Here is a 15,586-nt window from a genome sequence, read left to right as displayed (position 1 = left end):
AGTTTTTGTCCAACTCCAAGTCAATGGAGTTAACCTGACAACGCTTTATCTGTAGAGAGGTAAAGAGAAGGGAAGGAGGCCTTCACAGGGAAGAGACTAGTTGACACTTCGGATTCGGCGGACTGCGGTAAACCTCGGGATAAACAGAGAGACTAATATTAGCATGGACGCCATTCTTCTTATGATGTAACAAGTACATCAGGATTTATGGGAAGTGTTCCCGGTTCCGGCTGACCTAATCTATGCAGCCTAACATTGAATTATAAAAGTCTATAATGTGTTATGTGTATGCTAGGTCAAAGAGATGTGTTTTTAGTCTAGCCTTGAACTGACAGAGTGTGTCTGCTTCCCAGACAATGGTAGGAAGACTGTTCCAGAGTTTTGGTGCTAAAGGGGAAAAGGATCTACCGCCAGCAGTCGATTTTGATATTCTAGGTATTATCAACTGGCCGGAATTTTGAGATCGCAATAGACGTGAAGGACTATAATGCGTTAAGAGCTCGCTCAAGTACTGCGGAGCTAAACCATTTAGTACTTTGTAAGTAATCAGCAATATTTTAAAATGTATACGATGTTTAATAGGGAGCCAATGCAGTGTTGACAGAACAGGGCTAATATGGTCATACTTCCTGGTTCCAGTAAGAACTCGAGCTGCTGCGTTTTAGACCAGCTGTAGTTTGTTTATCAAGCGTGGTAAACAAACGTGCGTGGTTGACGCACATTTGGTTATCCGTCAAGGATAACCAATCGTGGTTAGGTGGCAAGCGTGGCGAGGATCACCAAACGTTTGGTTATCTGTCAACCATTAAGCGTGGTTAACTACCTTAGTTAAACATGAACTAAGAATGAACAATACTTCTACAGCATTTATTAATCTTAGTTAATTTTAATTATAGCATTTACTAATACATTATTAAAATCAAAAGTTGTATTTGTTAACATTAGTTAATGCACTGTGAACTAACATGAACAAACAATGAACAGCTGTATATTTATTAACTAACATTATCAAAGATTAACTAATGCAGTAACAAATGTATTGCTCATTGTTAGTTCATGTTAGTTAATACATTAATGTTAACTAATGAACCTTATTGTAAAGTGTTTCTCTTTAATTCAGTGGAAAAGTGCAGCAGGAACATTCCTCCAACATTTTTTCTGGTGGAATAGTTGGACTTTCTCAAACCTGATAGCAGTGCATGTCTCTACTTTTCTCTTTTTAGACATGGGTAGGAAACAAGCGACGGAAGCTGGCATCTAAAGCTGACCAGAATGGTGCGTCTGCTCAAGTTTTGTCCCATCAGCACGTTCCCTGTGGATCTGCCGGCGCGCTCGTGGCCGGATCGGTGTTGACGGCTGAGATGGCAGCCATGAGGAGCATTCAGCGTGGACCCGCTGTGACCCACCTCCTCCCCCCACAGGCCTCATCCTCCTCATCCTCCTCTTCTCCGTCATCTTCCTCCCCACTCAGTGGCCACAGTGATGTGATTTTAACAGGCATTTATGCCAGCTGCTTTGATGCTTCAGCTCTCAACAGGACAGGGACAAAATCATTGCCCTCGCACACAGAAAAGGAGCCGCCCGCTCACGAGCGTATACAGCGGAAAGTCCCCATCCTCCCCGGCTCTAGCGCAGCACTTAAACCCTTAAGCTCGAGAGACTCTGCGGTAATCGCTCCCAGTTGGGCCAAGCAGTGCAGGACGTCCCAGCATCCGTCATGGCCTCAGAAAACGGCGCTGGCTCATTGCGGTCCTGTGGGTGGTGGCGCTCAGATCCAGCATGTTTTCACCCTGGCCGGATTAGAGGACCTGTCGCAGCGAGCTCTCCCGGGAAGCGCTCGAGACACAGCGGTGAGAAAAACCCGGCCGGTCGACGCGTCGGAGATCTTCTCGATCGCAATGGAAACCGCTGACGCTGATGACGAGTATTCCAGAGAAGAAGAGCTAGCAAACATGGGTGTGCAGATGCACTGCGGGAAAGCCTCTGTGGGCTCCAGCGCCGGTTCCTCTTCTTTGATTGACAGTCCGGGACAAACAGAGAGGAGCCATTCGGCCTGTGCGCTGAACCTCTCAAACTCTGCTCTCTTTGGGGAAAAGGGATGTCAGACCAGCAGCTCCTTACTGATCAGATCATCCTCCCCCAGCAACTTCCCGTTAAACCTGCAGACATCTTCCAGAATCCCCTGTCTCAAGGTATGCCACGTTGATTATTATTTATGATTATTACACAGTGATTGTTTCAGAGACCCACACATTTTCTTGACGAGCCTCACCCGTGTGCTGTTGCGATTGTTGTAAAGCCGTAGAGTTGCTATTAATGGCTGTTAATTTGGACAGGGACAAATGAATTTGAACTTTGCTTTGAGATTCACACGAAATATCATTTTGATTGATCAAGAAAAATTAACTAAATAAATTGCACTGAATCTCCAAATTAATGATGAATGCACAAAAAGTAATTTTGGTAACACTTTACAATAAGGTTCATTTGTTAACATTAGTTAACTACTTTAGTTAACATGAACTACGAATGAACAACACTTCTACAGCATTTATTAATTGTAGTTAATGCAAATTTTAACATTTACTAATACATTATTAAAATCAAAAGTTGTATTTTGTTAACACTAATTAATGCACTGTGAACTAATATGAACAAACAATGAACAACTGGATTTTTATTAACTTACATTAACAAAGAACAAGAAATACAGTAAAAAAAGGTGCATTGTGTAATATTTAGGAGGATCTGTAGACAGAAATGCAATATAATATACATAACTATGTTTTCAGTGGTGTATAAAGACCTTACTTAATGAACCATTTTTATTACCTTAGAATGAGCCATTCTATCTACACACACCGCGGGTCTCCTTACACCGTACAGTGGCCCTAAACGGACAAACGCGTTTCGTCACTATGTTGTTCTTCGTGCAAAGAAGAGATAGCTAAAGTCAGCGAATAAAACACTGACACAATGATGAACAAGTAATAATATTCGCAATAATATATGGGGCCCTATTTTAACGATCTGAAACGCAAGTATCAAGCACGAAACGCAAGTAACTTTGTGGGCGGGTCTTGGACGCTGTTGCTATTATACCGGCGGGATAAATGACTCTTGCGCCCGACGCAAATCTAAAATGGGTTGGTCTGAAGGCTACATTACTCATAGATGTGGTTTGGGCGTAACGTGAAATAAACCAATCAGACATCTCACATTCCCGTTAAGAGCAGGCGCTTGTTCCATGGCGGGTTGCTATTATAACGGCGGATTTGTCAGGCGCACGCCAGGAGCGGTTCACAGCCGAGGAGACCGACGTTCTCGTCAGGGCCGTAAAAGACAGAGAATTGACATTGTATGGGGATGGAGAAACCCACCCAAATTAACTTCGGTTAAACAGGCGTATAATAATTTGGGTAAATGTATAAGCTAGATTTATGCCTATTTTTTCACATCTTCATGGACACAACAATGATTTCACTCGTGTGTTAATATTTTTCCTTGTAATAATGTATGGTTTTCTAAAAATGAGAACTGCTGCATCTGTGTGTAGATGAGAGAAGCAAAGTATATGCTCGTTGTGCACACGCTACATTGATTATGGCCAAGCATGCGCCCTTAAAATAGCATCTGAATAACATGCGCAACGCGCCACTGGCGCAAACGTTCCCTGGTGCTATTTTGCAGGTTTAGAAAACAATTCCGCCACTGACCAGGAAAAACCTAGTCTAAAGTCATTGTTTTCGGAATTGTTTTCTAAACCTGCAAAATAGCACCAGGGAACGTTTGGGCCGGAACACGCCTCCTCTTTTCGCTGAACCGCCCCCGGGAGCGCAAGTTAATTTCCTAATTTACCGGCGTGCGTCTGTGGAGGGAAAAGTCCGCTGTGCGCGGGTGCAAAATAGGAATGATACATGCGTCGGTGTACAAAGTCAATTGTGCTTGGTGCAAGATAGGGCCCAGGTTTTACTGAATAATTAAGTAAACATAATTTCTTAAATGATCTTTGTACAGAAACCTCATTGCTTAACTGGCTACTCTCTGCTGTCTCAGACGACGACATCACTTCTTGTAGGCCACCGTAACTTTTGATGGTTGTAATTCGTAACCTCACCACTAGATGCCGCTAAAAATCACACACTGCACCTTTAATACATTAACTAATGTTAACTAATGAACCTTATTGTAAAGTGTTACCGTTATTTTTTTCCCCTCCACTTTAAAGTTTATTTTGCGCATTCATTTTCACAATAATTAAAACATTTGGTATCAATATTTTATGTGGGGATCGATCCCCTTGATAAAGCATCAGTATCACAAGTATTCATTCTTATTTCTGCACGTACACCTGCGTGTCTAAATTACCGAGACAAGCACGTTACTGAAAGGATCAGACTCAGGCTTATCTTAATTCCCGAAGGGCCACAAGAAAATGGTTTCCTTTGTATTTCTTCAGGTAACGAGTAACATGTCAGCTCCCTGGCTTCAAAGTAACTCCCGGAAAAGAACGGTGAGTCTCTCAAATATGCTGATGCTCTTCTCTAGCACATATATTGATTAGAGATCATTTTACTGTCAGTTTTTGATGATGGCTTTTAATAAAAGGTGTAGTGTTTATTAAGCTGCAGGACAGGACGCAGTTTAGCGACAGAGACTTGTACACACTGAAGCGCTACTGGGATAACGGCATGACCAGCCTGGGCTCTCTGTGCAAAGAGAAGATTTCAGCTGCAAGTAATGAACTCAGCGTGGACACTGAAATTGTCAAGGTCAGGAGTCTATACAGAAATCATAATTTTCTTGTCTTCTTTTATACTTACGCAGAGACACAGCATAATACAGTGGCAAAAATGTTGTTTTTGCATTTTTCCCTCGTAAACAATTTCATTATTCATAATTCTAGAAGAATAATTAAACATTTTCTTTCAATAATCGAATAGGCTAAAAGGTTCCTTAAGTAGTTTTTTTGTTTTTCTATCGAGTAGATGCAGCATCACAGAAAAGTTTAGCTAGGCCCCTGATATGAAGTGTCTTCATCTGAATGTGCATCATGTCAGTGGTATTTATCAAAAGTACTGTTCATACTTTACATTGCACATTTATTTCCTTAGGGATAAAACCTCATCATTTTATGAGAATATAATATCACATTATTAAGAGAATAATATAAATGTTAATTTAACATCAAGAAGTGACATGCAGGTGAGACGATGTCTCTGTGGTATTCTGTCAAATTGTATTTGTGTCTAAGTTACTGTCTGATTACTATTTTAGTTTTTTGTAGAATGTTTAGTTTTTGTTCCTTCTGTTTAGATCGCAAGTCAATTGATGACAATGATCGTTTTTTCTAACCATTTTCTTCTCAAAAATGATATTTTTCTGTCTTAACATAAAGCATATTATAATCGCACACAAATATTTTGTGCACACCGTTTCAGTTTGCTTGAAATTGCCTTGGAAAACATCCTTTCCCTTGTAATATCAAAATGGTGTTTAATTATTGAGCTTGGCAACTAGCAGATATGTTACAATGATGAAATTGTAATGATGTAATTTTATTGAGAAAGCATATTGTTTTTTTCTTTGATGTGAAATATACTCTCAATTATAGAATGAGCCCAAAGTAATAGTAGCAAACTGCATGTGTTATTTATAATTTAGGGGGAGGGGACGTTCTCATTCTAGAAAGCATCTGATTGGACAAAATGTATCAAGTGCTTTGTAAATCATCATATTTTCTGGGTCCCTGCTCCCAGAGGAGAGAGTTTAAGTTGAAGTATATCATGTCTTTGCCTTTTTTTAAACCTGTATTTGACAGACGTGGATTGGGAACCGCAGAAGGAAGTACCGTTTGATGGGCATTGAAATTCCACCACCTAAAGGAGGGCCGGTCATGTTCCCCAATCCTACTGCACCTCATTCACCTCACATCCTTGAAGACGACTGTCCGGAACTAGGAGAGGCCGGCGAACACAATGACTCTATGTCACTCTGTTTGTCTGATGGTGGGCAAGATTTTCATGGTGTTGACAGATGAGATCACATTTTATGCATTTGTTAATTACATTGAAAATACAGGAAACTATTGTTTCAAGACATTTTAATGTGTAGTAATTGTACATTTGCCTTTTTTTCTTTTTAAAGATGGAGCCAGTGATTATTATCTGAAAGAAAATGACGATATAAATGATGAATCAGATAGTTCCACCCCTGCTAAACATGTGGTATGAGCACATATTCATTAACTTGTTAACCCAAACTCTGACCCAATCTTTGCTAGTAACTCAAACATAAAACTTTCTTTTAGAAGATTAAAATCATCGAAGAAGAGGATGATGATTATGACGATGGCATGTTGACCACAGAGATGGAACAGATGCATAACCTCTTAGAGTTCAAGGTAAGCAGAGAACCATGAGATAATGAAGAATCGTACAAATACCAGGACAGATTAATTTTGCCCCGTATGCTTTTATTTAAAAAAAACAAAACAACAACAACATTTTGTAATGTAAAGAAACACAGGCCTCCGCTTTATTTCACCAATAATATACGGGTTTAGTATGACATGAGGGTGAGTAGATGATGACAGAATTTTCATTTTTGGGTGAACACAAGGATTTCAAGGGTGTTTCTGAGTTCATGCACGGCGGGAACTTTAAAATTAAAATGCTTTCATTCCCACCCATCCCCACAGTTCCCACTGGTTGTTCTTCTGTTACTTTGTGCAAAACAGCTTTCGGAGTGCAGTACCTATCCCCTCTTTAAAAGGTATTAGGGCACATAAGATTGTTACTATAGGCTGCCCCACTAAGGATGGCTGGGTGCCAACTATACAATTGGTCCCTTGGTTTCAGAGTTCTGGGGCGGCTCCTCTGACACTTAAGGGAATACGTGGCCACCATTACTGCTGGGCATGCGCTTATTGATGGAGAATCATTGAGGAGACATTCGTTAGTCTCCAATTTTATGTGAAGGGTGAGGCCTTTCTGTCCAGGGAGAGTTCCTTCCTGGAAGGGTTCAGACTCCCTAGTCAGCTTTGGTTGAATTTCTGACCCTTAAGGTGGCTCTTTTGCTAGTCTTGATGTCTCTTAAAAAAATGGGGGATTTATAGGCCCTGTCGGTGGGCTCGTCTTGCTTGGACTTTGCCCCTGTCCTGATTATGGTCTTATTGTACCATTCTAAGGGTGCCATCCTCTACCGCTTAGTTGGTTATGTTGTGGAGCAGGAAAGTGTCACATCTACCCAAGAGCAGAAGAATGCTTAACAGTTTTATTGACAAATGCTGAAATATATTCCTGGACAATTAACTCAGCTGGCTCCAGACCAACTCAGGTAGATGGTCAAACAGGTCTCACTCTTAATCAGCCGACAATTATTCAGATCCAGGAACGAAAGATTAGAGTCCGACGAGCAAGATGATAAAGACCAGGCAGGCAAAAAAACTGGAATTACTAATCAGTGGGAATAGTGTGCTGTAGTCACACTCAAATGTACTGTTCATTAATGAAGCAGACTTGCAAAAAAGTTCAGATCCAGAGTCAGGAAAGAATGGGATGGCAAAACCAGGGAGACCAATCCAACGTTGGGAGAAACAGGTGAGACAGGAACCCCAACACCAACTAGGCAGAGAACAAAAACCAAAAAATAATTAAGAAAATCTGCTCATGTGAGCAACCAAACTGGCAAGACACTGAGAAAAGACAAAAGAACAGATGGCAATTAAATCAAGAATAAACTGAGAACAGGTGTGCGCAGTCGCCATGTGAAAGAAAGAAAAATAAAATAAAAACTAAAAAAGGAGACAGAGTGATCAAACCTGAGTCCTGACAGTACCCCCTCTCTCAGGAACGCCACCTGGCGCACGCATGGGAAGGGAAAACTGGCGATGCTGATTTGATGATTTGTTTTGAGCACAGACAGAGCATGCGGCCACAAACTGACGAATGTGCTTCGCCATGGCCGGCCTCCAAAACCGCTGACGGATGGCTGCTTGCGACCTACTCAGTCCTGGATGGCATGCTGATTTGGAGGCGTGGCCCCACTGAAAAATGGCGGCGAGAACACCCTCAGGAACAAAAAGCAGACTCGCTGGAAATGACCCTGGGAACCTCAACTAGACTAGAGCTCACCTGTCCCGATCCTTGATGGCCCAGACGACGGCCCCCACCACATGGCCCGATGGCAAAATAGTATCAGGATGGGGCACATCATCCAGGGCACCAAAGCACTTGGACAAAATGTCAGGCTTACCATTTTTAGAACCCGTTCTGTAAGACAGCATAAACTTGAAGTACCTGAAGAACAACTGAAATTCAAGCATTTAGCTGATCAAACATATTTCAGATTCCTGTGGTCAGTCCACACCCCAAAAGGAACAGCCACTCCCTTCAGCCAATGACACCACTCCCCCAAAGCCAGACAGACCACCAGCAGCTCTCATTTGCTGATGTCATAATTCTGCTCTGCAGTAGACAACCAGTAGGAAAAATAAGCACAAGGGTGAAGCTTATTATCATGAGGGGATATTTGAGACAGGACTGCTCTGACACCAAACTCTGAGGCCTCTACCTCCACCACAAAAACTGACGTGATGGGTCCAGAGTAATAAGAATGGGATCAGATGAAAATTTGGACTTGGGGCTTAGAAAATGCCTCTTGAGCAGCTGAAGACCAAATAAATTTAGATTTGATGGATGCTGATGCTAATGCTGTTAGAGGGGCTACCACCTGACAGATAAAAATGGGCGAATTTTAGGAACTGTTGAAGGTCTTTTCGGGAGTCAGGTGTCGGCCAGTCAGAAATGGTCCTTACTGTCGCAGAGTCCATGCGAATCCCCTCTAACAAAATGATAGCCTGACGTCGTCATACTCAGATTCTAGTCAGAATATGAGTCTGATACTGCTCCATTGGGCTGTGATTATGGGGCGTGTTTCAACCGAACCAGGAAAGAAAATGCCTCTGCACTCAACTGGATAGACCTACAACCAATCAGAGCAACGGAGTAAGTGACGTATGTTCTTCATTCATCTTTCCGATCGACAAATGCCTTGATCGTGGTTCTCTGTTCCTCTTTTAAAATGAATGCACTGTCAATATCTGCTATAACAGACCCGATGGTGGAATCTACACATGATCTTTCATAAACAAAGTTCGGGAGGAGCACATTCAAATAATTAATCCAATCAACTTGTCATCAAACAATTACCGTCTACCCTATCATTTTTACATTTACATTTACATTTATTCATTTAGCTGACGCTTTTATACAAAGCGACGTACAATTGCTATATATGTCAGAGGTCGCACGCCTCTGGAGCAACTAGGGGTTAAGTGTCTTGCTCAGGGACACATTGGTGTCTCACAGTGGATTCGAACCCGGGTCTCTCACACCAAAGGCATGTGTCTTATCCATTGCGCCACCACCACCCACCACTATCAGCATGAGAGGAAGCATATATTTATTCACTCTGTCAACTCACCTAACATTCCTTGACAGTTTTCAGCATCCCTCCACCACCCCGACTCCTCACTCTTGGCTTGTTCTTCCACAGCCAGGAATACGGGGGGAGTACTTTGGGTTCGAGCCTGGAGCCCTCTCCTCGGACAGCACGGCAAATATGCATTTATTCTATCTGACTTATTTGTAAGTGTGAACTCGTGAAATCTCAATTCTCCAGCGGCAGTCATCTTTGTTGTAAACGAATTCAACCCAAGCGCTCTTTGGTGACGTGGATGATTACGTTACTGTTGATCATCTGTCCATCATCGTGTAAAGCCCGCCCTGACAATTTGATTGGTCCGAACAGCTCTGTTGCTCCACAATGGATCAAGTCCAGACCGAACTTCCCGACCTCAAATGTTGTGGGCTGTTTGGCTGGCATCCAGTCTACCAAAATGATGGACCCAGAAATGAAACTGACTGGGCATGAAACATGCACTTCTCCACTTTGACAAATAACTAATTCTCCAGCAACCGCTGCAGCACTCGCCTGACGTGCTGGATGTGCAGCTGAAACAAACAAGAATAGATCAGACCGTCGTCCAGGAAAATAAAGACAACTTTATTTATCATGTCTCTCAGCACGTCATTGACAAGTGCTTGGAAGACAGCCGGAGCATTAGACTCCAAATGTAAAACCAAATGTTCAAAGTGTCCTGTGGGTGTATTAAAAGCTTTCTTCCACTCGTCCCCCACCCTTACAAATGGGAAGAGTTGCTTAAATCAAATTTTGTGAAGAATCTAGCCCCCTGCAAAACCTCAAAGGCTGAAGACATTAGAGGTAGGGGGTACCTGTTCTTAATAGTTATGTCATTCAGCCCCCGATTGTCAACGCAAGGGTGCAAAGAGCCATCATTCTTCACGAAGAAGAATCCCGCACCCCGGAGAGGAAGAGGAATGGATAATGCTGGCTGCCAGAGACCAGAGATATTTTTCCATGGCCGCTTGCTCAGGATTGGACAAGAAGAAAAGCTTGTTTAGGAGAAGTTCAAGAAGGTTGACCCTGTTGTCTATTCACTCATGGACCTACGAAAGGGAACGTCTCTGTTCCTACTCATAGCTGCATAGCGTTGCCATACTTTCACTTCATGCCTGCTGCGTCTTCCTCAGAGAAATCTGGGGAAGTGATGAAGCAGATGGGCTTTATGGTGCTGGTGACACAGCACACACATGCCACATGCTTTGTCATTGGCCATTGAAATTGGTTTGATTGTACACATGCTTCAGGTACCTGAGGTACTCCCCATAGCATCGCTATTGACACAGTGTTGAGTGACTCAAAACCTTTCAAACCTTTCCTACTTTGCATTAATTGGTTCTAAAAATGCATCTGGGAGTAAGTTCAGTCAATACAAATCCTTTATCCCAAATAAGCCTACTTCCATACTATTAAAAAACAGTATGTTAGCCAAGTAGTATGTCCAAATTTATAGTATTTATAAAACAGTAAGCAAAAAGTACCTGGATGACCTACTATTTCCTGTGAGATTTTGAACTTCGCATCCAGTGGACACTTTACTATATCATGAGGTCATGGGAGAGGAGTTGTGAATGGCAGTGAAGCTACGCAATTGACGCTGATAGGACACATGACTACAAACATTAATACTATATAGAATGTACTTTTTTGAACAGTTGTAAAGCAAGTTTCAAACCAAACGTAGTACCTACTATACACTATTCAATTTTGGACACAGCTAAAGAATTTCCCAACAGAGCTCCACATCTCAGAGTCACCATACAAACGGACACTAAGGGGCTGTTTACACCTGGCCACTTCATGCGTTTTCTCATATCGGATAGCTATCCGATCGTGAAAAGACCAGGTGTAAATGCCCTCCGAAACACATTCGAGACGCATTTGAATCCGATCGCTCAAACCACTTCAGGAGGTGGTCTGGGCCGCATTCCAGACGAAACTGGACAAGTGTAAATGCATCTGGTTGTTGAAACCACATTATGTAAATTGTACTCCTCCCAAAAATGCTAAAAAAATAAGCGTGTGAGAGCGTGTTATAGTCTATATGTTATAGCCAGATATGACGACGCTACTGCAACACGCATAACCGCAGATGAGAAGCTGAGCATCTATTCATTAAGCCAACGTGCAAACTATCGCAAATCAAAGTGAAAGTAAGTCGCAGACGCTTAACACACAATCATCATCATTAAAAGTAAAGAAACGAAATGATCTTACCAGGGCTGTTGCCGCTCTCTCTTATTGCGGTCTTTGATTTAGAAATTTTAGCTGATGATCAATAAAATGCAGCTCATATCTGTTGCTTTCGGTGACGTGCACTCCATTAAATCTGCATATAGCGCGGGAATTGAAGATCGGATTTAAATCCGTTTCGCAAAAACACATTTATGTGACCAGGTGTAAATGGAATCGTTTTGATAAATCAGATAGCTATCCGATCTGAGAAAACGCATGAAGTGGCCAGGTGTAAACAGCCCCTAAGAAGAAGCGTGCCATACTTCTTTCTTTTTCTTTTGTTTATGGTGACTAAACTCCAGAACAGATCATGTTCAGAGCATATGTTGCTATGTGTACTTGCATACCCTTAAAGTTACCTCAGTATTTGGAACCGAAAGCTGAGGTTTTCCATTTACTTATCCATACACTTACCCAGCTATGTTGCTTAACCTGCTTTCTGGAAAACCACCTGGTATACACACTTAACTAGAGCCAAAGTTGTTTCCTCTAAAACCTAGATCCCAGTTGATTTGCCCCATTCTCCATCAAATGCAGAGTCTTAGATTTGTAGAAACAGACTATAACAATAAACCGAGGCAATGCTGTAATTTTCGAATAAAAGTTACAATATATACAGAATCGAGTAAAGTTCAATATATAAAATCAAATATATATTTTTCAAGTAATCATGTATCATGCCAAATCCATAATTACACCATTCTGAGATAACAAATATAAAACATTGAAATGGGACAAATCTGAGAGTGAAAGATACATACCTTACATTAGAAAGATACGTGATAGAAACATCCAACACTGTCATGCTGACTCTTGAAATAAATCACTTTGGTCACACAAAACATTGCATTTTACATTTAACGTGAATGTGGCAATCGTTGGGGTCCACGCACATGTAAAGAGAACATGAACAAAATGTATGCTGAAAATCCAGTGTAACGAAGTCTACTGATGTCGAGTTGAAAGTGTAGAACCCAAGTGCAGTTTTATTTAACAAAAGTAAACCGTAAAAAGTAAACAGAACTAAAACATAACATAAACATGAATACCAGAAATTGACATGGCTTAACAAAACATGAACATGACTTGAACAGAACTCACCAACAGCAGGTTACATAAACAAAGCAAGTTATGTCATGAAGTTCTTATGTCATTAATCCTTTATTATACATAGCTCTCAATGAAACATGAGAGCTATGTATACTAAAGGACTATGACATAAGACACACTTGAATGCAATAAACACAATAAACAAATAAGAACTAAATACAAGGTTAAGGAAGCACATGATCAAGGGGCAAGGAAATCACATGACATAAGCAGAAACCATAATTATGAGAAATTCAAAATAAAAGACATGAAAATATAAACAAGAACACAACCAAACAACAGCATGACATCCATTTGTTTGGTGTCATATTTCAGAATAAGAATCAGAAAAAGCTTTATTGCCAAGTATGTTTATACATCGGCTGTATCCGAAATGTTGTTCTGTGAAATGTTGTACCAGTGCTGATAGTAAGGGTCCTGGATGTGAGTTTTGAAGGACGAACTGAAGTCCACAAACATCTAAACACCAATTTTCGTTAATTTAGAAACATAATCCACTGCCTCTTTTTTTCCCTGTTAACTCTGTGATGCGATCCGCTATGAACAGCTGGAAGCCCAGCTGATGTAGAGCGTTATCTGGAATAGCTTCACTGAGCCAGGTTTCAGTGAAGCACAATGCAGCAGAGTTTGAAAAGTCCTTGTTTGTGTGGGTGAGGAGAAGAAGTTTGTAGGTTTTGTTTGGAAAAGATTTGAGATTCGCAAGATGGATACTTTGGAGCACAGTTCGGAAGCCGCGTTCACAGAGCTTAACCAGCGCACTGATGCATTTCACCCATTTGCGCCTGACTACACGTTTAGATAGCACCACTGCTCCTCCAACAAAACGTTGGAAAAAACGTTGAAAAAAACTAAAAAATATTGTCTGGTATGTGTTGCCTAATGTTCAGTAGTTTGTCTCTGGTAAAACTGATTGAAAACAAATTGACTTAACAGAACAAACAAACAAAAACAACAGAAGAATTAGAGAGCTCCACACCGAGGCAAATTCATTTAATTAATTATTTTTGTCATAAGTATCGTTGAAATGGTATTTGACATAGAACTAGGTTTCTGAAATGAAATTGGCAAAAAAAAATCTTGTGACAATGAAAGTCAGTTTGCCTATTTGATTTTGGGGCACTGAAGGATTCAGAAATCATTCCCCTTCTTGCAGTTCCAGTCCATACCCAAATTACTTAATTTCTTCTGTGGAACACAACAAATGTCCAGTTGTATGAATTCAGCAGTATGGCAGTATAGGGACTCCCTTCCTATGCTTCTTCTCTCATTGTACCAAAGTAAAAGGTGCGATTTTGTGCTTTATAAAGCTTTAAAGTGAGTCACAATGTGCTGCTGTTGTATTGAATTTATCCAGTTGGATATTCATGAAATTATCACATTTCGTGTTCTGTAGAAAAAAGAAAGTCATTTGAGTTTGGATTGGAACCGCATGGACAGGAAAAATTATTATTTCACTTCTGAATTCTTCGCTGTCCCAAAATACAGGCTTCATACTGGTTTGGAACAACATGACGGTGAGTAAATGATGACAGATTTTTTTGGTGAACTATTCCTTATATTCTTAATTTATTAACTGTTATTACAGCACAGTTTCACTAGTTTGAACTATGCAGCACGGCCCAGTGGATAAACTGAACGCATGCTCAAAGAAGTTGCGTTTACTCCCGGTCCCAGACATCATTATTAAACAGCGCAGCGACATCCAGTGAAAAGCGTTTCAATTTGACACACACCTCTCTGTTACAAACCACAAATCACTCAATGATCAAAGTTGTTTTGAGTCAGATGAAACGGCCCCCTCCATATCACCACCCTTACAAACATTTATAATGAATGTACTGTAGTAACACAGTCTGTATTTACCATGGTTTGGGCAGAAATGTGAACTATTTGTATTGAATACGATGTTTGTCACGGATGGCTACTAACAGGAAGCACACGACGAAGGAGAGTTCAATACCAATAGTCTTTAATCCAAAAGCTCCCATCCTGGAGTCCTGGCAGGTGACCAGGATGATGAGGGCAGGCTAAGTAGCCTCCAGGACGGTACCGGCAGTACAGGAGACCAGGGAGGCGCCGGCAGCACAGGGAGACAGAGAGGAATTCTCAGATTCTCAGGAAGGACGGCCTCCATGTCTGGGAGAGCGGACGAATGGGTGGCTCTTGGGCAGCCTCCGTGAGATTCCAGCTTGACCCTGGCACAGTATGTGGATGTTGATACTGGCTATTGTGTACTACTGGCTAAATGACAGCTGTACCTTAATGTTTCAACCTGTTGGACAGACTGCTTCTCTTCCCACCTAATATTTGTTTGACAAATCCCAATAATTTTTTCACACCATGTTCGTTCATCTAGGCCAGGGTGAAGCTTGGGTTCCTTGCCACTGTCACCTTTGTCTTGCTTAGTTGGGGACACTTAATATTCAGTAATATTATTGACTTAACTGCACTGACACTGTCAGATGAGACACTCCAAGCCCATGACTTCACCTCGGCCTGTCGACCCATTGGCTCCATGTTCCCTCGGCTCCACCGTGATCCGTCATCTTTCAGGCTCCACCGGGCTCCTTCATCCGGCAAGCACCACCTTGGTCAGGTGTCACCCTGTTTTTGCCAGTCTTCTGGGTCTCCTGCTGCACCTCAGCCTTCCACCCCTTTGGCTCCACTGGGCTCCTCCTTTGTCCTCGCTCCCACTGGCTTCACCTTGGCCCTTCAGACCAGCAGTGTTGCCCTGTGTCCTCTGCCCTTTGGGTCC

The 15,586-nt window shown here is 41.7% G+C and overlaps 1 protein-coding gene across 4 annotated transcripts in view; it reads left to right on the top strand.

Moving 5' to 3' along the window:
- The window catches only part of hdx (highly divergent homeobox), a 34,938-nt gene that overhangs the window by 6,633 nt on the left and 12,719 nt on the right, over nt 1-15,586 (top strand). The window contains exons 4-9 of one of the 4 annotated variants that reach the window (XM_082178329.1): nt 1,224-2,192; nt 4,460-4,513; nt 4,626-4,772; nt 5,822-6,008; nt 6,148-6,227; nt 6,314-6,403. In XM_082178329.1, coding sequence (XP_082034455.1) covers nt 1,224-2,192; nt 4,460-4,513; nt 4,626-4,772; nt 5,822-6,008; nt 6,148-6,227; nt 6,314-6,403 — 1,527 coding nt within the window. Of the gene's footprint in view, nt 1-1,223; nt 2,193-4,459; nt 4,514-4,625; nt 4,773-5,821; nt 6,009-6,147; nt 6,228-6,310; nt 6,404-15,586 lie in introns of all 4 variants that reach the window. The other 3 variants (XM_082178330.1, XM_082178328.1, XM_082178331.1) reach the window with 3 other exon arrangements.

The sequence above is a fragment of the Leuciscus leuciscus genome (genome assembly GCF_965113295.1).
Source record: "Leuciscus leuciscus genome assembly, chromosome: 8".
NCBI lineage: Eukaryota > Metazoa > Chordata > Actinopteri > Cypriniformes > Leuciscidae > Leuciscus > Leuciscus leuciscus.
Note: the sequence above shows the minus strand (reverse complement) of the source record. Positions and strands in the feature narration are given on the sequence as shown.